This window comes from Atractosteus spatula, chromosome 20 (genome assembly GCF_055471065.1).
Source record: "Atractosteus spatula isolate fAtrSpa1 chromosome 20, fAtrSpa1.hap1, whole genome shotgun sequence".
In the NCBI taxonomy this organism is placed as follows: domain Eukaryota; kingdom Metazoa; phylum Chordata; class Actinopteri; order Semionotiformes; family Lepisosteidae; genus Atractosteus; species Atractosteus spatula.
Window position 1 is genome coordinate 9,389,018 of NC_142725.1, and position 24,704 is coordinate 9,413,721.

General features: G+C 42.0%; 1 protein-coding gene across 6 annotated transcripts in view; it reads left to right on the forward strand.

Moving 5' to 3' along the window:
- The window catches only part of LOC148817499 (rho guanine nucleotide exchange factor 10-like protein), a 136,793-nt gene that overhangs the window by 42,346 nt on the left and 69,743 nt on the right, over positions 1-24,704 (forward strand). For 2 of the 6 annotated variants that reach the window (XM_088937853.1, XM_088937852.1), the window contains 13 exons: positions 19-105; positions 1,681-1,808; positions 5,409-5,525; positions 7,576-7,684; positions 8,430-8,533; positions 9,429-9,506; positions 12,865-13,044; positions 14,700-14,816; positions 15,109-15,201; positions 15,999-16,169; positions 19,782-19,927; positions 20,627-20,802; positions 24,569-24,684. In XM_088937853.1, the coding sequence (XP_088793979.1) occupies positions 19-105; positions 1,681-1,808; positions 5,409-5,525; positions 7,576-7,684; positions 8,430-8,533; positions 9,429-9,506; positions 12,865-13,044; positions 14,700-14,816; positions 15,109-15,201; positions 15,999-16,169; positions 19,782-19,927; positions 20,627-20,802; positions 24,569-24,684 (1,622 nt within the window). The other 4 variants (XM_088937854.1, XM_088937856.1, XM_088937855.1 and 1 more) reach the window with 4 other exon arrangements.

Sequence of the window (24,704 nt, forward strand, 5' to 3'; positions counted from 1 at the left end):
TGTTGAATCTCATTTCAGCCCAGCCAGCTGCAGAACCGGAGCGCGAGAGCCCCGAGGTGATTTACGATGACGTCCCCTGTGAAAATCTTCCAGCTCCGACACAAGGTGAGCTGTAGAAAGACTGCAGAGCGACTGGCGAAACTCTGGCTTTACCTAGGATCTCGACAACAGGCTACTCTGTGCATCAGGATTTGCTGTTTTCCTAGCCGATCACAAATCAGAACTGAAGTATGTGGTTTGACAGTTGATTCCATCCAGTAATGATTCTATGTGTAAAACAGTCATTTCCAATACTACAGTTGCTCTTTAGGAAAGTGTCCTTTGAATTAACAGCTGGAGTCAAGTTAAATTACTCCCTTTAGAATTTCCTCCTCCTGAAGTTCACTACAATTTCATTAGAGACATAGTCTGCCTTAGGTTATCTCCTATCAGATGTACGTCTCTGCTGATGTTCTGACTCTAAACCAACCTGCCTGACATGCCTGTTAGAAAGGTTATGTGGCAATGCCCATCATGACCTGTATAAGTTTTGTAACGGACATAACAGAATTTTCAACTTAACAAATCAGTAAGTCTTTACCGTTATGCTACTGGTACGCAAATCGCAAATAGTTTTTAATGTTGCAGAACATTAAACGAAATGTGAGAATGTTTCATTTGCTTTTTATTTTGTTTTTTATTTAAAGCAGTATCAGTAACTGGGCTCTTTTTCATAGATTAATATTTGTCTGTACTGCCCCCCAAGACATAAATATAAATTATATACAGTATCTTCGGTGTCTACACCTCTCCTAATCAAACTGGCATTAAAAGGTGACATCAGAATGTACAGAGTATTAAGGGTTTCTTGTATGTGTTTACATCCTCAGAGTGAATTACACGTTGAATTGTTAACAGTTGCAGTTGTTATTTTCATGATTGATATTTAGTTTGATACAGAACAATTTTAAACCAATAGCTGTGTTAATGCACTTCTTTGTTAATTGTGATAATGCGGTAAAAAGGGCAAAGTAATTTCACTGGAAAAATCGAGGATTGTTACTGCAGAGAAATGTTTGTTGTTGTATGGTGCCATGTGACATGAGGTGTGAAGCACATGATGAGCTACTGTAGATAGCCTACTATCTATCCATCTTCGAACCGCTTTATCCAATATAGGGTTGCAGGAGAGCTGGAGCCTGTCCCGGCAAGCCAAGGGCACAAGGCAGGGTACACCCTGGATGGGACACCAGTCCACAGCAGGGAATACAACCAGACACAAACATGCACACACTCACACCAGGGCCAATTTGCCCAGAAGCCAATTAACTGGCCAGCATGTCTTTGGACTGTGGGAGGGAACCAGAGTAACTGGAGGAAACAAACACAGACATGCAAACTCCACGCAACCCCACCCACCCCATGAATTGAACCCAGGGCACCTGCACTGCGAAGCAGCAATTCTAACCACTGTGTCACCGTGTCCCCTGATAGATTTTAGTTCTTCCAAAGACAATTGAGCACAGCCTGCAGACTACTGTAGGTTTAAGTACCATTTAGCCCAACAGCTGCCTCAACACCATCTTTTTTATGGAGGTTTTCTGTTGCAGGAAGGTGCTGTAGTCTCGGGATGGTCAGGTTGTGGCCCCGGGCTGCCTCCTGGTGCTGACTTGTTTTTTTTTTCTGGGTTATGTCCGGCAGATGACCTGATTTACGAGGACGTGAACAGGGAGGAAGACCTGGCGGATCACGAAGGGTGGAGCTCCAGTGAGTTCGAGAGTTACGACGAGCAGTCCGACAGCGAGAGCAAACTGCCCGCCCGCAGCAAGGTAATCAGGCTGCAGGGGTGCCAAGCCGGGACTCAACCGAGTATTACTTTGGTCTACATTTTTAACCAGACATCCTTAAATGAGTGGACTACAACTCCTCAAAGTCTCACTTACTGTACCACTTTTCTGACCATATTGGTGGCAAATCCATTTTTAACCTAGGCGATTGAGTCAGTAATCATACAGTGGCTGACTAAAAGAAGAGGGGGCTGAGCGTGGGGCTTGACTAAAATGCTTGTCTGGGGCGAGGGGCTTGCTGTGAGCTGTGCTGTGCCAAGATGAAGCTGCAACATGGGTGGGAGAGAGGAAGAGGAAGGGGGAGTGGGCTTACCGCATGGTTCGGTCATGAGGATGCCTGAGTGTGAAGAAGGAGCTAAAATGCCCAACATGATGTACATCAGGGCTTTTGTGTGGAGAACAATACCTACTAATTGGTCATGGATATAAAAGTGGTCACAGAAAAATAGAAATGCAGTAGTGTGCGTGCATGCATGTAATCTGTGATATTAAAATAGATGGTACACACAAGTTGTGAGCAGTACTGCAACATTAAGAGGCGGTTTCATGGGCTCTGATTAGGAATAGTCCCAAAGTGGTTGTCCCAAATTAACCAAAATGTACCTATAGTTACCTAGATGTACCTCCATTAGTAATAGTCAGGGTCTGTAAAAGCGGCTGGATTGTGCTTTGGAATCTACACCATGAGACAGGCACAGAAGCAGCTGGATGTGCTGAGGTGGGCGAGTCTCTTAGGGTGTGGAGCTGGAACTGCAGGGGTCTGGGTGTTGGCACAAGAGGTGTGTTAATAGTGTGGGCTGTGTCGGTTTGTAGCACTGAACTGGAGCGCTTGGCTTGTTCATTTCTCTCTCACTGTCCTGTATAAAAGAACAAACGCTCAACCTCGAAAGTAGCCGAGAGCCAGCTTGAACTGTGTTGAGGCTCGAGGGCGCAAGTTCCCAGAACGAATTCCCCCGATGCTGGGAATGCTGGGATATAGCATGACTGAATAGAAAACAGTCAAAAGAATGATGGAGATCTACCTCTGCTCCATTGGACCTCCTTCATTCTTTTGAAGGTTTTTCCCATGACTGAATGGAAATGACCTCCTTCATTCCTTCATTTCTCCTTCAGCAGAGATGGTGTGGACTGTGGAGAGACATTGCACTTGTGGTTTCTGGTATAGTATATGTTATAAATCCAGACATTTGCTGTGTAAAATTTAATGGTTGGTTAACCAAAACTAAAATGCCTAAAATAAGTTACTTTGACTATTTGAAAAACATTGAAGTGTAACTCGTCTTTTTGAACCGAACATCAGAGTTGTTTGCATATATTCCACAAGGTGGCGATGTCTCCTCATATTCCAGGGCTGTGACTTGGGTCGCTTGATAATAGAATGATCATCAACACACCGTACCTCATATCAGCATGCATTTTTAACAGCTACTCCCTAAAAGCTGTAGAACTGCTTTTAAAAGGAAGATTTTTGTGTTGCTTTGCACTAATTCGCGTAATTTGTGGTTTCATAGTTTACATACATGCTACTTCATTTTGGGTGAAGAAAGTGAACAGCAGGAAATTGCAGAGAAGGCTTTCTCTCAGTTAGCCTTTTTAAAGTTGAGTTGTGTGACTCAGCTCTTCAAAGATCAGCAAATGCTTTTAAAACAAAAATGTCATAGCACTCAAAGATATTCTCAAGCCTAATATAGAGATTTTCTTTTTTTCTCTCGAGAATGTGATAATATTTAAAACGCTTTCAGTTGAACCCAAACAGCAAGAGATGAGTCAGCAGCTCAGCAAGATTAAGTGTGACAAAACCAAGACTGTTATTGTTTTTGTGGCTCATAACTTGAGATTTAATAATGATGTCTCAGTTGCAGTGTCGTAATTCTTCCTTTTTTAGTTTTAAAAATATGCCCCGAAACAGATATTTATCTTCAGCGTGACAGCTGACACAGGCTACTACAAACCTTTGGCTCAGGCAAGTTTGTTCTTTACTGGTGACGATTTTTTAGCAATGTGACTTTCTGGAGGTTTTCTTTCCTTACAGGTGTGGGTAAGTACAGGACAGGGGGTGGCAACAGGATTGTGGCGCTTGGGGCTGAGGTGCAGTCAGGCAGGGAAAGGGTGTCTTGGAGCTAGTGTAGCTCCTCTCAGTTCCTCTTGCTTCAAGGAGTTTCCCTTCTTCATGCTGTTGTCCAAGTGTGGGCTTGTCTGTGCGTCTGTGACCTTTCCTCCTGGAAACCTGAACTTCCTGTGAGCCGGCACTCAGTCCGCCAAGGTATTCCTCTTACTCAACAGCACCTGCACTCAGTCTGAGCCAGGTACAGGGCTATCTGTTGGCTTTGAACTGCAGTGGGATTTCAAAAACGCGACAGAGATTTCTTTCTGAAAAACAGTGGTGTCACTTTCTTCCATTCTGTGAGTGAGGCAGCTGGGGTTGTAGTACCCAAGCAGACAGATACGAGGAGCACTGTTAGTGATGCTGATCAGACTGCTTGAGTTTTTATTCTCTGAAGTCAAATTCTGTAGGAATTTAAAGGTAACGTTGGGGGTTCTTGTTTGGGTGCCGGGATAGTTTTTAGTATTCTATTTAGTGAGAATTGTTTTCCTTGACTGCATATTAGAACTTCTCTTTTTTTTCTTCTACTTCTGGGATTTTGCTTTTGCTTTTGGTTGTTCAGAAGAAGTGTTTTACTGCTGCCTCGCTTCCATCAATTCTTTGAAGCTTGTGTTGGTTGTTAAAAAAAGGAAACCAAAGTTTTTGGTACTGATGTAAAAAAAATGATCAGGTCAATTCTTTATTAAAAATAAGAGGAAAAGAAGGAAAAACACAATGGTTTAAAGGTGAAGCCATTTTCAGGTTTGTCAAACATACCTGAAGACACATACACTCCTAAAGAAATTCCAAAGCTGAAACGTTGCTTTTCAGTGCAGAATGTACCTCTGCTTGTTCCTTTGCAGCTTCACCAGTACAACCAAAAGTTCTTAGTTAGAACAGTGTAAAGGCAGGAGCATATATTTTGAAATAAGAATTTTGAAATATTGGGTTAAAGCTGTGTCCTTTTCCATGTTCACAAAGTGCTATAACAAGGACAGTGTAAGAGGCAGGGTGCAACTCCAGTTTTAAGGTGGGTACAGGTTGGTACCGTGCAGAACACGGTGTTCCCTTAAAACAGGTTTAAAGGCATCCTGTAAAACGGGTTTTTGAAATCAGTTTGTAGGATGTGTGAAAACACATTGTGTATTCCTAGCAGCACAGGCATAACTTGAATTAAACTGGTCTTTAAATAAGAGAATGTTTTCCCAGCATACAGACAGCCTCCTTACGAGTACATCAGTCCAATCAAGCTGCTTCAAAGAAACTCAAATTCAGGCGCTCTCCTCAGTTTCATTTTCCCTGCATGCACCGCCTGAGCTCTCTCTCTCTCTCTCTCTCTTTGGGTCGCCCGTGAATCCTGCGGCTTTGCTGCCCCGCCTTGATTCTTTCCTCTTTCTCTCCATCTCCCTCCCTCTCTCTTTGATCTCCCTCTCTTCCACCTCCCTGCCCCCCCATCCCCCCCCTCACCCGGCTGTGGGGTGCTGTGGCGATGCCCATAGCTCTCCCCGGATGTGCGTCGGCTGAAGGAGCGTTGCGCTCGGACCAAGCGGGAGCTGCTGGCCGTGAGGCTGGGGGGCCGCGATGTCACCCAGATCAAACAGAGCTATGACACGAAGGTACCTCACGGGGGCTGGGAGTCTAGACCAGTCTCTCCCATCTCCACACCCAGTGGATCTAATCAATTCTGTCAACCGCGTTATCAGACTCTTACTGTGAAATCTCAAGCTTGTGCTTCTTTTAGATGAAATTCAAAGCCTTGTGGATTTTAAATTAACGATTAGAGGCTGGCTGACTCGAAATCCAGGAGTTTATGCTCCTGAGGGTATGGAGCTGGGAGAAAGATACACAGATAGACCCACACAAAGAGATTTTTGGCAGCACGTGAATACTCTCTTTGAGGACATTGCAGCAAATAGTCACGTTAGGTGATGTGTACTGAGTCACATGGAAGTTTCTAAAGACAGGCTCTGATTTTTCTGAATGAAGGAGATAATATCAACCAGCATGGGGATGATCAGGAAAATCCTCTTCTCCTTGTGTTCAAATTTATTTTATCTTCTAATGCAGACATCAGACTTAAAGGAGAAATATGGCATTTTTTTCTGAAAACTAATCCTGAGAATTTATTTTTTGGTTTAATAATCTCCAGCAAAGATAAGTCCGGATTAAATTTCAAACTATGACTCTTATTACTTCAGTGAACGAGTTATTTGAAGAAGAAGTCAAATTACTTGCTTTAATAGGTCTTAATTGGTTCTTAGGTCATAATTAATAGACTTTTTTGCTTACTTCTTCCTCAGTATTTCCTTAGTGTCTGTTAATTCTTGATCTCAACCTTTGGTTATAGATCAGGTTGGCTGGATGACATTATATGAATAATTGTTTCAATATAGAGATAGAAACCAGAAGGTACAGTAGCTCTCCAGGACCATGGTACGAGTCTACAGTTTAGTGGTTCCCAATCCTGGCCCTGGTGACCCACTGACCTCTTGGTGTTTGTTCCAGCTGAACCCTCAGTGACACAGTAAAACCCTTCATTGACGTAATAACCACAAGATTACTTTGAACTGTTTGTTCTCAGCTCTTAAACATGTTGGCGCTTTAACCGTTTTATTTTGTGCGTAAAATAAAATCCCGAACATGTGCCTAGAAAACAAAAATAAATATTCCAGTGACGCAAGTTCGTAGACGAAGTAAGGCTTCAGTTATCTGATGAAATTGGGGTGGAATGAAGCCCATCATGTGTGTGGGTTACCAAGACCAGGACTGGAAGCCACTGGTCTAGCTTAATCTTGTACTGTGTAAAATGTCGGGACAGTGAGGGCAAAATTTAACTTAACTCAAAATACTTCATTTATCCCCAAGGGGGCAATTTGAGAGTAGCAGTGTAACACAGCACTGTGGAACTGACTCAGCTCATGAACAAGCAGGTTACCATGCAGTCGAAATGCCCTAAATAATGCATGGAAATGTGGATGCTCTGTGACTTTTAGTTCCGATACTCTGGTCTTTTCAGAGAAACAAGATTACAAACTTGCAGTCAAAGCTGCTAAAGAAGGCTGTGTGAGTGAGTGTGAGCAGCACACATAGGGGAATGTTTAAAACAGTGGGATGTAAAATGCCCTTTGGGTTCTTGTACACGCGTTTCTCTTCTGTCAGTCACTTAAAAAGCCACTGTTGCTGGTTCCAAAACCTTCACCCTCAATATGTGAGATGGGCATACTGTGGTACTGTGTGTGAAAGGTGACTCCTTTAAGGGTGTCGCTTGCTGTTTATCAGGGAAAAAAAACAGCAACACGGAAAGAAATACACAAGATGGCCGAAAGGGCTCGGATTAAAGTGCTGTATTCTTGAAGAGGCAGATTTTAAAGTTAATTTATTTTTCTTTTTTTTTACTGCTGGCTGAAGAAGGTGCTCCATATAGGGCTGTTGGAACACCAAGCAGACTCTGCTTTGCTCAAAACGTGATTATTTTCTAATCTTAACACATTGCTTTTTGCCAAAAAAAACTCTTCCGGAAAGGCTGTTGTGCCTTTTTTTTTTTCTGTTGGATTCCTGGCTGTGATGAGAACACAGTTGAAGACCACAGCTGATTTCTGTTACTGATAATGGAGGAGAAACATATGCTCTCCCTTCCTTCTCTCCCTCCTCTCCTGTCCGAAACAGGTGCAGCAGTTCATGAAAGCGGCCAAAAATGGGACAAAAGATGGACTGGAAAAGACCAAAATAGCTGTCATGCGCAAGGTGTCCTTTCTTCACAGGAAGGATTGTCCAGGTATGGAAGCAAATTCGGACTGTAGGAGTCTTGGGGCATTTCTTTTGCTCAACGTGTGTTTTGTGTTAGGGGAATTTCAGAATGTGTGATGTTGCTGTTCACATTTATTTATTACACCGAATGTACTTTTTTGCCATTCTGTGGTCATCTGCGTGGATGGTATTTGATATTAGTTGGAGTTCTAATATAGAACTATATGTGATGGATCTGTGAGGTTAGACATAGGGAAAAACCTGAACAAGGTACTGTAGTTTGGATGCCATAAAACCTCCATGTTTCATGCTTATTTCCCTGAAACTATAACCATCACGTACACAAAATACACAAACTAATTACAGTAGAGGAAGCCATTCTAATTTGTCTGGGGATAGATGGGTGTCTGATTAGAACATTTTGATGGGAATTCCTTGCCATCAGATAAGTGTTTAACATGCACGTGGAAAGTCTTTCAAATACGGGTGACCATTAATCAGTTCTGAATACATTTCCATTTATATGAATGGTTAATATCAAAGACAGAATGTTATATTTTCATATTTTAACATAAAAGCTCCAAATACTGAGTATAATTACTTAATTACTCAGTAGTCCAACCCACTCCTTTCCAGTGTATGCATCATCACCTGGTGTGCTTATAACATAACTGTAGTATTGTTGTGAATTATGTACTCTACTGTTTTAATGAGCAAGCCGTACTGCAGCTGTTGTTATTGGCTACCACTTTGTGCCTCTGCTTTTCCTTTAGATGACTTGGAAGATGAAGTGGGATACCTTGATGTCATATTCTCAGAGAGCAAACACCCTCCCCCCGAACTAGCCCCCATGCCAGAGGGTCTGAGTAGCCAGCAGGTCTGCTTCTCAACTGCTCTCCCTGCTCCCCTGGCGTAATGAGTGTCATTCTAATGTACCCACACTTATTGAGTAGCACACTGTACATATTGCCTATAGTATATTAGTCTTCTAATTGCTGTGTGTCTGCTGTTTTTTTTCCAGCTGGTCCCTTAATTGCCAGTGCTAATTGGTCCCTGTAATTGATCTGCTTGCTGGTTTTGACTTATTTCAGCCCTCACTCCTCGGTTTCAAAAATATCCTACTTAAAGTACATTATTTCCACCTTCGTGCGCAGAATGTCATGCTCAGTTTGGTCATTAAGAGTTTACTCCCTTAGTTCTGACTAAACAGCTTCTATCTAGTGAACGGTTGAATGCCTGGGCAACATGGGTGGGAGTGACATTGTACAACATAACTTCCAAAGCGAGTCAGTGTTTTTACTGTTGGTTATATTTTAGCCAGCACATTGGAATAGGATAGTACACTAAGCAGCACAAGGTTCATACCAATTACTGATGTCACTCAGCTTTTCAGGAGCTGAAAGTCAATCCTAAAAAGGCCTCAAATATTCTATTTAGAACTCTTGTGGAGCAGAAACCAACAAAAACCAGAAGTCCAGCTTACCCAGGACTAAGACTGGAAACCATTAGCATTGACCATAACACTATATCTGGTTTTGGGTGTTTAATGTAAAAAAAAATACATTTTTTGAGTTCTATATATATATATGGTGCAATATTTGAAGAAAAACACAGCAGAAGGAAAAATTGTCTGAACAAAATATTAGGAAAAGAAAACTCTCTGTATATTTAGGAAAACAAATCTTATAATTTACCAGTAGCAAATACAGAATAAAACAGATCTTACCTGTGCTTGAGAGAATCTATCAGCCCATTTTCTTGTTCTTCCACAGATTGTTCGACGTCACATCCTGGGATCCATTGTCCAGAGCGAATGTAGCTACCTCGAGTCCCTGAAGAGAATCCTCCAGGTTAGACGCTAAAAAGAGACCACTGGTCACAGCCTTTGCTGACAAAACCTAAAACTTCTGTCTTAAATTATCTTTCGATCAGCATGCATGAAAATATTCAGATTCCCTAATCTTGGGTTTGTATAAAATTGGGTGCTTATAAAGGGGGCTTATACCATTTGTTGGCCTATTTCATGAGGTGTATTTTGAAAACTGTGGATGTTTGCAACAGTGAACGTTGGTGCTCATCTGAATGGGATCAAGACTACCTCATTTCCATGGAATAGAGTACATGCCAGAATGCATCATTTCTAGTTGATGAAATCTAGTCGGCACTGGTAATCTTAATGGAGTCTGCTCACTCAGTTCTGAACGCTGTATACGCTCCCATGTATGTATTTGCACCTCATTTGTTTTTCTCCAGAGAGTGCACATATCACAATACAGTACATGTGCTGTTCTGAGTGATGTGGTCAATGTAGAAAAGCACCTAATCAATGCTGAGAGTAGTAATTGCATTTGTCAAATCACCGAGTGAAGCCCAGCTGTCCCCTGTGTTCTCCGGTGTGTTTCCCTGCTGTCATCGTTTGCTTTTGCGTGACTATGGCCGTATATTGCCTTGTCCCACTTTAGAAAGTGAATGTCAGTCTGTGGGTCTGTGGTCAATCTGGATCCCACCCATTCACAGCTGGCCTCATAAGCAAGCGCAAGGAATCAATTGCACTGTGGAATGATCATATATTCAGGCATCTGATGTAAAATATGACTAAAGGACCACAAGGCTAAACAGACCAATTAGTGCATTGTTTTGTAACCAAACTGCAAGATGATGTATGTAGTACCGTACCTTACCTGTTGACTTATTTTGATCTTCTTAGTTATATTTGCTTTGCTTTATAAAGTGGGCAGATGCACAATCTTTCTGCAGGATGTCATTATGGTGAAAAATGACTTTAGCAACATAAAAATAGTAGCAACTGAAATGTATAGGACGTCTGTTATATTGGTATCTTCTGCTAGGGTTAATCTAAGGGCCTTTAATGTGCTAATTTTAACAGCCGATGCTTTGTCCTAGCCAAAACAGGCATGAAATTGCTGGGCAACCGCAAAATCTGATAAACATTGAAGGCATAAAGTGCACCAACAAGCCTTTGAGCATTGTGAGGGCAGTGTGTCATTGCAAATTGGAGAATCTGGAGAAAACCAACCCCTTTTTGTTTTATGGAAAGTGATCCTTAGGTGGCTTTTGATCTTCTGCTAGGTGTAGTGTTTCGTTCAGAATGAAAGGAGTTCAGTTGTTTTACTGAAGGGGGAGAAATTGTTTCCGTGTTAATGGCTGCAGAAGATATTATAGGAGCATGTAATGTGCTGTGAAATATTCATTTCCCAGTTCTGCTTCTTGAACACAGTACACAGTGAAGGTTGATGGTGTGACAACCAGGGCTGCTAAAGCAGTTTATTTTTAGAATATGCGCTCTTGTCAGATGTAGATTAAATTCCTTTCTATAACTTACTCCTGCTGGAATTCTGCTGGCTGTCTTCACTCCAGCTGCAAATGGAAACTGCCCCTAAATCAGGAATAATAATAGATGATTGTCGTCAATCCTTTCACTTCTTAATTGGCACAGCTTACGACTAAACGGCAGCAAAAGTTCATTTAAGAACATTTCCTTTTTGTTAAAAACACGCACCGTCAGTATTCATTGCTGATGGTGTACTCTTATTGCTATCCAACTAATTCTGTGTGTACAAAGATTATTGCTTCTTATTTCTGCCTTTTGCTTTGATGAATCATTGCTGTCTGGGCTTTAAAAATACACAGAATTCCCCTTGTGAGCCAACTTAATGTAGCCAGAGCTACGCAGCCTTCAGAGGTTTCCAATCAAAGAATACTTCCAGTAAAGAAAGGCACACTAGACTTACTTCCTCTGTTGACTGTTCACACATCTAGTTTTAAACATTCAAAAAAAAAGAAATAGTCCCAATGGTGGAGATCTGTGACTGTGATAGTGGTTTTGATGTTTATTTTACATAGTTGTGTTCTTCCGCTATACTCTTCTTCTCAAAATAGTTATACCTCCAGGTGTTAGGGCTTCTGAGTGGCTCAAGCAGTAAAAAAGTCTGGCACCAAGCACAGGCTGAGCTCTATGATACTGTCTTTGACTGTGCTTCCCAAAGTGGTGGTGCACATTTTTCTAGGTAATTCAGTGTATAGGGCAGGTGGCTGGTGAGAGCTCTCTGACTTCTCAGGAGCTACAGTTGCCTGCAGGCTTACAGTGATGTCAGTGAGGGACTCGCCACTCCTCCGGTTGGCACTGACCCTCCTGCTGGCTGCCTGCAGCATGTCAAATGCTCCTGTAAGTGGCCTGGTAGGTGGTCCCTTTTCTCCCTGTGCAGGACATCAGTTGCAGCTGTGAGCCGAAATGTGAACAATTTTGCGGTTCCAGATTGGGTTGGAATAAGAAGATCCATTAAGAGCTTGGTGAAATAAAAATCAAGTAACTCCATTTCACCATCATTTGCATTTCAAATTGATTTGAAACAACCAGTACTTAATTTGTGTCAGGCAATGCAGGGACTCAGCCCCAGTGCCTTTAGATTCTTAATGGGCTCAAGACAAACCAAGCTGTAGCTGCACATGCATACCAGTGTCTTTGAAGTGCAATACCATTGGTCATTTTCTTTTGGGTTATAAGCTGATTTGATGTTGACAGGGCTTCATTTGCATTCCATAACAGAGGTTACTAAAATGGAGTAGGAATATATTCAGGCATGTTTCTCTTCTTCAGTAGCTTTCAATTTATTTGGCTGCAGAAGCTTTTGGCATAGAGACACAGGGGTTATATTGTAAATGTAAAACATTCTAATGAGTTTAAGAAACACAAAAATAGGGAGAAGTGTGTTTTATAGGCTAAAATCTTAAACATCAAGGCTGCAGTGATGCAGGGGAGGGAAAAAGTGAATCTAATTCTTCATGCAAATTAAATTGCTTTTAGAGAAAGGACACCGTTTCACATAACAGCAGTTATCAGAAGTGAAAATAAAAATCGTCCACATTAGCGTAAAACATCAGGTGATCAAAAGGAGCATCTAAGTAAGAATGTCCATATAGATGCATTTGTCCCACATGGAAGCCATGAAGGATACAGGAGGGATTGCAGGGCTTGTTCTCTTGTTCTCTGAAGGCAGTGCGGCAACCTGCAGTAGATACTGTACAGTATGTAGAGCATCTTGTTTGCTGGAAAATGCCATTCCACCTTGATCACTTCCTTATTGCTGTTCCCCTTCCTTTGCCAAAAGTCGTAACTAAAATCTCTCACTCTTGTTGGAAGACAGCATGGAATATTCCTTCGGTTTCTTCAAACTCTCGTCCACTCAGGAGTACCAGAAACCCTTGCTGGAGGCTGAGCCACGCATTCTGAGCCCCAGGAAGATCCACCTCATTTTCTACCGCCTGCGGGAGATCCTGCAGTGCCACTCCATGTTCCAGATCGCGCTGGCTTCGCGGGTGGCCGAGTGGGACACCTCGGAGAAGATCGGGGATCTCTTTGTGGCTTCGGTGAGCTCGGGCGCAGGGCCCTTTCTGGAAGGCTGCTTCCTTCACACACTGTGGTAGCGCTTTCTGCCGGGGTTGAAAACAGGGGGAAAAAGAGACCCTTATGCCGATTCCATAAGAAAATTCCCCTTTGCCTTGATGTTTGCTAAAATGAATCTAATGTACTGTACGGTATGTTCTGGCTTACACTAATTTACAGTATAACCATCCACCCCATTCTAACAAACTATAAACAGGTTAGTATATTCAGTATGTATGGCAATGCTTTCAGAGTAACAGGAGCTGTGTCGAAGGAAACTGTTCCCAAAGTCCTGCGCATACATTGAAAGCACTACTAGTAGTTCAGAAGGGCTAGCATTTCCAGTGTTTTAAAAATGAATTTAGAGCACTTGGTGCTCAGTGGGGAGTGTAGACTGAGACTGAGAACCGCTATTTAGGTAGGGGGGCAGGTGTGGTTGTAAGGTTGACAATGATTTCCTGTGATCTTAATAAATGGCTGGTTGAGAGACCAATAAAAAATAAGAAGCCAAATGAGTAAGACGGGCTGAAAGTCCTCGTCCTGGTCCTCCAGGAAAGTTACACTTTTCTAGTGCAGACATTCCTAGTTACCCATGACCCTTAGTCGCTATCATTTCAATTTGTTTATGGAATGATAGTGGCACCACTCCAGTCACCTCCCATGCACTCTGGAAAAGGAATGCTTGCATGTAATTTATGTACGGTGCTCGCAAGTACAGCGGCACACTTCAATTGTGCATTCAATTATGAGGATAATAAATCCTACCTCAGTGCCACATTAATGAGGCATCTGTATGAATTATGTTCTCACAGTCAATTACAGAACTAATGAATTGATTTGCTGTTTTAACCCAGTTATTCTGTGTACGCATTGTTTAGCCTTTAAAAGGGCATCATACGCTGCTTGACCTTATATATTGTGTAATTACATTGATCTCCTTTTGATTCCCTCCGGCAATATGAAGATGTCTGAGTGTTAATACGACCGGCTGTGGCTGATATGCTCGGCACCCGTTACAAAGCTCCATCGGAAAGGCAGAACATCTCGCGATTGATTTTATAACGGGTGTATTAATCACCAAAAGCCTAAATGCCATACTGGCTCATAATCGAATACTACTTCTCTGCATTTTGGCTTCTAGCCATTTGCTAGGAGATGGGGAAATAGTGAAACTTCCTCATTTCCAGTTCTCAAGTCTGGAAATGTGATTTACTGATTCACTTCCGCCTTCGCACCCAAATTGCCATGATCAGCATCATCCTGAAAGCTGTGTTTCATTCAAGTGAAATAAATAGATATTCTTAAATGAGTATTTTCTCTGCTTAATATTGGAATGCGCACGTTGGCGAACTCCTTTGTGTTTTTGAGGTTATCTGCTTCCAATTGCATAACATGGAGAACTGATCACTTTGAATGGAGTAGAAGACGCATTCATATACAGTACTTTGGACCTCTCTATCCCCAGACCCGGAAAGTATTATAATGTACCTCAAAGTATCAATACAGCAGAACCTGGGATGACCATTGAAGTCAAAGTTAAAGGCAAATCTACATGGAACACAACTAATAAAAACTGTACATGCATACAGTAGGCACTTTTTCAAAAAATAAAACGATTTTCTCCTGTTGCTTTTTTCAGTTTTCCAAGTCAATGGTGCTGGACGTCTACAGCGATTATGTCAATAACTTCACCAACGCTATGGCTCTCATTAAAAAGGCTTGCATTTCCAAACCTGCATTCCTGGATTTTCTTAAGGTGAGGCAGCTCAGCTGGTGGACGGTCCATCCTCTCTCATCCCGAAATACATGATAAAGGTGACAGGAGACAAGTGAGTGCCAATGACGAGTGTTGGTCTTGTATGCTCCCCAGCAGAGATGATTTCAGAGCCTTGTGTTTTGAATGATTTTGAGAAATACATAACCTTCTAGAGCTTTTTATTTTTCTCTAGTTGGACATGTGAAGTTTTTTTTTCTGAAGTTGCCTGTTTGCGCAGTTGTGCTCTGCTGAGCTGTGCTGTGTGTGCTGTTGTTCTCGCCCTGTCCCTCAGAAGAAGCAGGCCTCCAGTGCTGACCGGATCACGCTGTATGGCCTGATGGTGAAGCCCATCCAAAGATTCCCTCAATTCATCCTTCTGCTGCAGGTCCGTCCAGCGGCGCACAGACATTTACAGCACAGATATGCAGGACATGGAGCTATCAGTTACTCACACACCAGCAGACTGGGCATCACCAGGCTCCAGTCAAATATTTCAGATGTCTGAGCCAGATTGTTCTAATACATAAACACTTTATTAAGTCAAATATTAAGGTACATAAAATTACAAGGTCTTTTATTTCACATTTTCTGTAGGTTTAGTTGTCATTCCACAGGGTATTTACAAATAAGCCACAACTCTTCTATTAATTAGACTTAAAAGTGCTTCTTTTCATACATAATCTGGTGAGTGATGCTTAAAAACTTAAAAAAAATAAAACTTACTTATTAAGATCGAATGAGTCTCCCTAACTGAAGGATCTCAGAAGAACCTGAACTGAACACACAGTTTTAGATGAACAAACATGTCATTGTTCAATAATTTTGTGAAGATATTATTATTATTATTGCCGTTTTAAGAAGCAGTAGTCATTAAACAAAACAATATAATGAGTAATATTATTTCAAGTAAAGGGTGCCTAAATTGTGCCCAAGACTCTCTGAATAATGTAGAGCAACAGGTTGCTGTAAAACAAAAATGTCTTAAAAATGAACAATGCTTTATACAAATTGGATTTTAACAGCCTAATTAAATTAAAAAAGACGAACTGCCATAAAACAGCTGATCATACAAATAATACCACAGATATCAATGGTGGAGTTCCTCCTATCAGCTTGTTATACAGGAGGGCGGCTAGTTAGGGGCAGTTTCTCACAGACACCATGTGCTCTGTGTCTCTGAAGGACATGCTGAAGAACACGTCCAAGGGGCACCCAGACCGCTTACATCTGCAGCTGGCCCTCACTGAACTGGAGACGCTGGCGGAGAAGCTCAACGAGCAGAAACGCGTGGCAGACCAGATCACCGAGATCCAGCAGCTGGCCAAGAGTATCAGTGACCGCACCCTCAACAAGGTAGCAGCTTGGACCTGGCTAGCAACTGTCTTTCTGTCTTTCTGTCTGATCACCAGTGCAGCTTTTGTGCCTGATCAGCTGGTACTTGTTGGTTTGGTGGTGGATCAGAGCACCTGTCTTGTCCTTTCATGGGCAGGTCTGTTAGCCTCTCTTCCTGCCCTCTCCTTCACCTTCTCAGGTGTGTCTGTCTGAAACAATGTAACCCTGCAGCAAATCTTTCACATCAACCAAAAATGTTCATCCGTAATGAAGAATAAAATCACAAAATCATGGTTATAAGTCCAGAATGTGTTGGTTTAAATAAGAAGGAAAGGGCTGTAGTCAAAGTCATTTAATCCAGCAGTTCTTTAATCGCTTTAAGACAACACAACACAGACAAGAAACCCATTTTCTGCAACAAGGAGAGAAAATAATTTTGAAAAATCATTGGCTTAAATGGTGCTATAATGATGCTCTTGCTCTTTCTGTAGTCCTCATTTTAGGAAAGATTTCACCTGTTGGAATGAATAAAAATGCTCTTTAACCTGTATCGATCCGGACGATTTAGAATTGTGCTTGCCCTCTTATGCTGAGTTTTTGTTCAATAAAATCCAACAACACCGTATGTGCCTATGTACAAACAAATTTTATACACTGTACATCAGTTATATGCATTGTTCTGTAACTGTAAGTGTTCTGTAAGCCGCAACTGGGGATAATGTTGTTTACTAGTCTCATTCAATACTGCTGATCACTGCCTGACTGAACAGTGCAGTAGAGCTTGCTTCTGAACATTATTTTTCCATTAATATAATGGAGCTTTAGGAAATCCTAATATATTTTTAAATAAGATAATCAGGAGATAAATGAAACATTTTATTGTAAACGTGAATGATTTGGAAGGCCTTTATGATGAGGTGATTAAGACCATTGCCGATATCTAAAACTAGGATTTTGTTTAGTGTCTGTTTTAATTGCAGCTGTTTGATCAAATGCCTTTAGCTCACTGGTGCTTTGTGGGACAATTCTAATGTGGATCACATCACAATGATCCAGGTTCAAAGTCTGTTCTCCACATGAATCAGACACTGCTAGGCAGTCAGGAAGACAGGGTTCAAATGTCCATACAAAGACTTCTGGCTGCTGGACATCTGACATTGCATTTGTGTCTGCATGCAAATGAAGATTAAAGAACACACATCCAGAAATCTTGGAGGTGTTGTTCAGAAAAAAAAACTATAATTCCTGGGAATCTGCTCAATACTAATTTCAATTGTTAAATATAATCTATTTTGGAGTATAGAGTTGGTATCTAACACTGACTGTGGTTTGATGGCTGAAGAAAAGACTGCCTTTGAGTTGTAGAGGGCAAATTTGTTGCTTTACACAGCTAGCTTTGGTCAAGATTAAAGGCATGATTTAATTTAATTGGTCAACCCTACTTCATTGAAATTTCCCCTCTCAGGGAGAAGATAATCATTTGGCAGTGATTAAAACATTATTGCAGGATTAAATGCTCAGTATAGAAAATGCAGTACAGCACCATGACATCAGCTGTTTTTTAGTTAAAACAGCGGTAGTACATTGTTATTTTTCAAAACAAAATGTTTGTGGTAGTCTTGAAATGGTTTTGACAGGGCTTTCAGTGGGGATTCCTAGGCTAGTTTCTTTTGGCTTGTCTTTCACATTTTGGAGAAGCAGCTGTCCCATTCCTTGTTGGGTCCTTCAGCAGTATGACTTAGTGTGTCACCATGCATACTCACGGTAATATCCTGGCGGGAGCGAAAACTGATTGGCTTAAGCTCAAAATGGACATGTTGTAGAGTCTGTCCTAACCATTTCAGCTGCAACACTTGATCTTGATCAACTGGCAGAGTGAATGGAGTGGTTATCTTTCTGCAAGACAAGCCAACATTCTGAAAGAACATCATTGCTTATTTAAAAAACCCTATGTCATCCATTTCTATTCATTCTGTTCATTTCTTTTCATATGCCATTACTCAACACACAGTCGTAATGTTACCAGAAGACCTCGGTGAAAGAATGAGACACAAGGAGAACTCTTCTGGATGGTTTTCCAGGAGGTTTGGTGTTTCTTCTCTCACTATGAAGAAATTGAAATTGATTAATAATGAGACAACAAAAATGAGAGTAGCAAACTGAAAGTCAGATTTGTACAGTATCTTTGAAGTGGTACACACATATTCTTTGTCTATTCACTGCGTAATGTAACATTATGTATTTGTTATACTCTGTAATGGTGAGTGCTTGTATGTGGTTAAGGGTATTGATTTGTGATATGTTGTTTATTTGTAAAGGGAAATGTTTTACCCTTGAATTGCTTTGAATTACAATCTTGTTGGTGCAATCAACAAGTCAGCTGCTCCCATATCCTCTATTGTTACATGAGCCACCCCACTTATGACAGTAGAATGTTATTTGAGGACTTCTCTGCACTGCAGGTAGCAGAGATCCCCTGGGGAGTGGAAGCAGGACACCCCTCAACCACTGGTCACAAACTGTCAAAAAGTTCAACTCCTTCAGAAATGAGTTTGTCAATTTCAGCTGCATGCCACAGTAGAAAAGGGCATTCCAAAGACTGCAGAAAAAGCGCGGTGTCACAGGAGCTCCATGGTGCACAAAAGCCTTCTAAAAATAAAACTGAAATAATAACAATTCTAGACGCTTTGACTGGGGCTGATTTGTCAGTTATCAGGGAATGTCAGGAAGCATTAACAGAGAGGTACGTCTTCGTGTTTGGCAATACCCAGCGCCGCGTGATTCAGCCTGTTATTTCCCCTAGAGGGCACTCTGAATGTAGGAGAAAGAAAGTGGTGAAGCCCAGAAACAATGACAGATTTGGCATGAGCTGATCTGAGTGGAAATGAACTACGGCAGACCTGTTAAATCTACATCTCTGAGATTCAGTTAAATAGGCAAAAGTCCTTTTTTTACATATTCTTTTCCTCGCGTTATGGATTGCTCAGAAATAGGTTCATGGGACCAGGACAGGAAAGGCTTTTAAAAGCTGAAACCTTTTATGCATGCAGACTGCCCAGGTGGGACAGAAGTTTGGGATGCACGATTTTGCCAGGCATTGTAACGTGTGAGTTCACTCTTTTGTGGAGCTGCTCCATTTATCTAGGCTTCCTAAAAATAATACAAGGCAGTACAGTGCTGCAGTGGTAAGCATTGGAGCCTCAGATCTCTAGGGCTCTAGGAGTCCATCCCTGGGGTGCCGTCTGTGTGGAGGTTGTGTGTTTTCCCCTGTGCACACATTAGTTTCCTCCAGGCGCTCAGGTTTCCTTCCGCAGTCCCAAAACATACTGGCGGGTTAAATGGCGTCTAAGAAAATTGGCCCTGGTGTGAGTGCGTGTGTGTTTGCGTCTGTGGGTGTGCACTGTGATGGACTGGCGTCCCATGATCTTGGTAACCCTGCCTTGAGGCCGTAGCTCACTGGCTGCCCCTTGACTCCATCTGGGAAAAACTGTTTAGGAACTGGATGTATGGATGGATGGATGGATAGATGATAGATGGATGGAATGATAAGACACCAGACCCGAGCAATTTTAAGCCACTGTGGCAGCCTTTTGCCGTGGATTGATGGAGCTGTGTGTCTCTGTCCCCGTGCAGCTGCTGAGCTCGGACCAGAGGCAGCTGATCCTGTGCGAGACGCTGATTGAGACGGTGTACGGAGACAAGGGGCAGGTCCTCAAGTCCAAGGAGCGCAAGGTCTTCCTCCTCAACGACACGCTCATCTGCGCCAACATCAACGTCAAGTCAGTTTCACATCTCGGCCCTCCACAGCTTCTTACTGCCTTGTGATAATAATGTGTCAAAATATCACCTCTACATCAAAAGCAGAAATCGAGTTAGAACAGTACAGTATATACCATGCTTAGTGGTGCTTCTCAAGATACCCAGATATAACTCCTTTACACGCTTAGAAGAACTGTCTTGAAAGATCACTACCTTAAAAGAATACCCACTTCACTCTTTATCCCCATCAGCGATATCAACAATGAAACGTACTGGCACTGAGTATTGGATAAAAGGAAAAGTGTGCATGTAATTTGTACCTTTCCTAGCTAATTTCTAATCACAGTGAGTGATCTTTCAAAGCATTTCATTTAAGCTTAAAAAATAATTACTGCACTGAAATATGTTTCATTATTTTGTACAATTGTATTCCCCTGGTACCAAGTTTGTCCTCAGTTTAAAAATCTTGGAGAACTGATCAGAACACTGATAGCTCTTGATTAGGGGAATACATGAATAGTAATGATGCCATATAACCATTGGGGGTCTCACACTTATGTTTAATGGAATTGATCAGAAGGTTTTAAAATTTCATTTTTTATGCCTGACACTTTTCATGTTGATTAAATGTATCTTTCAGCATTTTTGTTGGAACCTGCACTGTAGAAAGCAGATCGTCTGTCCCGACGTCGCTAGTATATCTCTTGTTTCTTCACTAGGGGGCAACCTGACCTCAGCAGCCTTGTTCCAGTTGGCCCAAAGTATGCCATGAAGTGGAGCGCCCCCCTGCTGCTGGTGCAGGTAGTGGAGGTTGGGCAAGAGGGCACTACCCAGAACAAAGAAACCCTTTTTCAACACAGTGGCTTCAAGAGACCGGGCAGTGCCAGTGTTCCAGGTACCCACAAAGCGCATCAAGCTGTAAATGGAAAATAGTCCTTTTATTTTTGAAATATAATAATAAGTATTCAAAGTGGATTACTTTTAGACTTAAGTGCGTAACTATGTGCTTCTTACTGAACTAAAAACAGATATGAGAAGGTCAATTTTCTTTATTGATTATAGAGTAGCTAAATTTGAAGCCCTCCTACACATGTATGGACACAGAATACTGTATATAGTAAGTATATAACCAAGTGTCTGCCAGTCTGAGACATACCACACATGGCGAATGGGGTGTAGGAGGAAGTAACTCCAAATATTTGGTCATAGCAAGATAAGAAGGTAGCATTTTTTTAGTAATTTAAAGTAGCCAATTAATAGGAGTTATTAGAAGGAGAGCATAGTAGTAGAAAAGGTAAGGGGAACTCCCCTCCACCACCAATGATGATGCGACAGGAGCCAGAGTACGCCAGTACGCTCCCTAAACACCAGCTATCAGTGGGGAGGAGAACAGAGTGATGAAGCCAATTCAGAGAGGGGGATTATCAGGAGGCCATGATTGGTAAAGGCCACGGCGAAATTTGGGCAGGACGCCGGGGTAACACTCCTACTATTTCGAGAAACACCCTGGGATTTTTAATGACCTCCAAGAGTCAGGACCTTGGTTTTACATCTCTTCCAAAGGACAGCACCTTTTTACAGTATAGTGTCCCCGTCACTATACTGGGGCATTAGGACCCATACAGACAGCAGTGTGAGCGGCCCCCTACCTACTTGTCCCACTAACACCTCTTCCAGCAGCAGCCTTAGCTTTCTCAGGAGTCTCCCATCCAAGTACTGGCCAGGCTCACACCTGCCAAGCTTCAGTAGGTTTCCAGCTTTGAGTTGCAGGGTGATATACAGTAGCTGCTGGTAAGAGGACTCGGTCAGTACCCTCTAAAACTATGGGAAACATGCTCTCTATCCACACACCGGCACCCAAGGCCAGAACTGAGTCCATGACCCTGGGTTATGAAACAAGAGTGCTAAGAGGTCTACAAGGCCTTGTTCTGGGCTCCAGGAAGCAGACTTCTGTACTAGAATGCTTTCCCCAGCATTTTTCTGAGCTCCAAAACTTAGGGAAATCTCAGCTTCTTCCAATGGAAAATAATTAGTATTTGGAAATCAGTGAGGGGAAAAATGCAAAATGTATTTATCTGCTACACAAAGCGGAATAATGAAAGAAACAGAAGAAACTGGTGTTTTGCATATCGTTCCTTTTAGGAGACAACTTGGAATCAACACCCTGTGAGGCTGTTCAAACATAAGCTCATAAATCTGGGCATTATGAGAAATATTAAGGTTGCCAGGTGAATTAGTGCAGCAGCGTTTAGCTGAGCACATAAGAAAACGTCGAAAGGCTATGCCGAGTGACAGCATCATTAAAACTCAGAGAACGAGACCGTCTCAATGGATCGGTAAAGCAGTAATGACCTGCTTAAAAAGCAGTGCTTAGTTATGCAACGGTGGCAACAGCTTTAATCAGTGGTTCCTGATGCCGCTTCTTCCTAAATTGTCCGAATCTCCCATTTACTGCAGGAATGAATCGTCACTGCTGTTTATTTATAGAGATGGAGAGACAGCCACAGCTCTCTCAGTCGCTGCTGTCAATCTGCGGAGTATCAGATGGTACACTCCCTAGCTCCTGCCCTAAATGGACTCATTTTTCATTTCCTGAAGGTCTGAGTGCCCTAATTCATGGATGAAATAGGACAGTCTGCTTTGAATCTCCAGAGATCTCTTTACTTTCCCCCCAAGGTCTGGAACTGGGTTGGAAGAAATTAAATAAGATTTGTATTCTCAGTCTTGCTTTTCACCCTAATGTTCCAGTGCTGCACTCTGTGCCTTAGACGGGGCTGTAATAGATGCAGGACAGGATGTAACACAGTGCTAGTTTTATTGAGGTAAAGAGGTTAAATAAATATAATCCAGCCAATGTGGCTGTAAACAGGTATTTTAAATGGCTGTGAATTTACAATTGCAGTGTATGTTTGTCTCTGTATTGGTTTGGCTGTTGTAGAAGCGTGACAGTTTTTCAGTGATCTTATTTTCAGCCTTGTATAAAGATCAGAGATAAAGCTCTTTTCTGCAGCTGGGGGTTTATGAAGAGTGAGCACGAGAACATGCTGTGTTTTGTTTCCCTAGGGCAGTTTGCAAAAGTGACTAAGTCCCCAGCACTTTGACTCTTTAACAGGTACCTTCTTTACAGGTGCAGGATGGGTTTGTGCAGGCTGAGACTCTGCTTTACAGCTCTTTATCAGCTGTTGATGGGTGCAAGAACTATCTGGCTCAGTCACGTGTGGCTGGACTCCTGTGGCAGCCTTAGAGATGACCAAGTGAAGGCTATTTTGGGGGAATTGAAATGTCAGATTAAAAGTCACAGGAATTTGGGTGGCTGAAGTACCACTCTGAAGTTTCCAAATTTATTTATGGAGAATAAAACATACAACTCTGACAGAGATCCCCATAGGTCTTGGACAGGTTTGGTATTCAGATTGAGTGGATATTGATTCCAGTGTATGGATTACATATGTCTGCTGGCTACATTAAAAATCCCATTAAATTAAAAGGTTATGGTGCCCCTTGAAGATGACAATCCTTGGGATCGTCTTTGCTGATATTACCTAGCTCTAAGACCAACAGACACTCTGTGAAGACTGTAGTAAATGGTATAGCATGTGACCATACTTTATTATCTGTCAATAGAAAAATAGTAAGATAACCTAGAAGCCACATCTCCTGTCTCAATTAAATTACACAATTCATTTTGCGCTGCCGAAATGCAGGAAAGCAAAAATTGCAGAAAGCAAACAAGCTATCGATTCCCTATGAGGCGGATGTAAGGTCAGAGAGAATGCACACAAAGGAACTTTGATTTGATTCGATGAAGCATTTTATTTTTAATGAGACACCCCGTGCTGCCTTTTCTAAGCAATGTGGCCGTGTGATTTGAAACGTTCTTCATTTTGCTGTATTGAATTGCGCTGCCGTAGCTCAACAAACAATGGGATCAGTCCATCAAGTATCGATCACTAATGTTAATAGTTCATCTAACTGATGAATTTAGGTTTTCACAATTTCTCAAAGATCAATGAAAGTATGGCCTACAGTAGTTTGAAAGTGGAATGCTCTTTTAAATCCTACTGCTCTTCAAAACTTTCTTGATTAGAAGCCATCCAATAAGGTGACAGTACTAAAATATTACTACTTTAGGCATGATTGTTCTGGTCTGTCATCACAGGCAGTAAGTCAACGGTAAATAAAGGCAGACGTTCACTATGTATATAATAAGGTAGATGCTCGCTACTGCCTTATGAAACTACTGGGATCCTACAAGGCACACTTTATGTAAACTTTTGATAGATGGATTAACAAACTCTGTTCAATTCCCTAGGCAGCATACTTAGGTACTAAGGAACAAGTAAAGGTTTATTCCATGCTGAAAAGAGAAGAAAAGAAACACAATGTTTCGGCTGTGGAGCCTTCCACAGCCTGTCACACCTGAAGAAGGCTCCGCAGCCGAAACGTTGTGTTTCTTTCCTTCTCTTTTCAGCAGGAATACAACTTTACTTGTTCCTTTGCAGCCTACGCATGCTGACACAGTTCCTTACTTAGGTACTATGTGTACTCGTAACAATAGGAATGAAATCTGGGGGCTGAAGCTCGACTTTCCAAAGAAGGTAGCCATGCAGATGCTGTAACTCCAATGGATTTCTACGTGACTGCTGTGTCTTGTGATGCAGGCAAAGTGTTCCTGGGTCCACCCAGGCTCTACCAGGAACTGCAGGAGCTGCAGCATGACCTGGCTGTGGTGGAAGACGTCTCCCAGCTGATTGGCACACTGCAGGGTTCTTACCAGGTGAGCTGGACGACTGACCT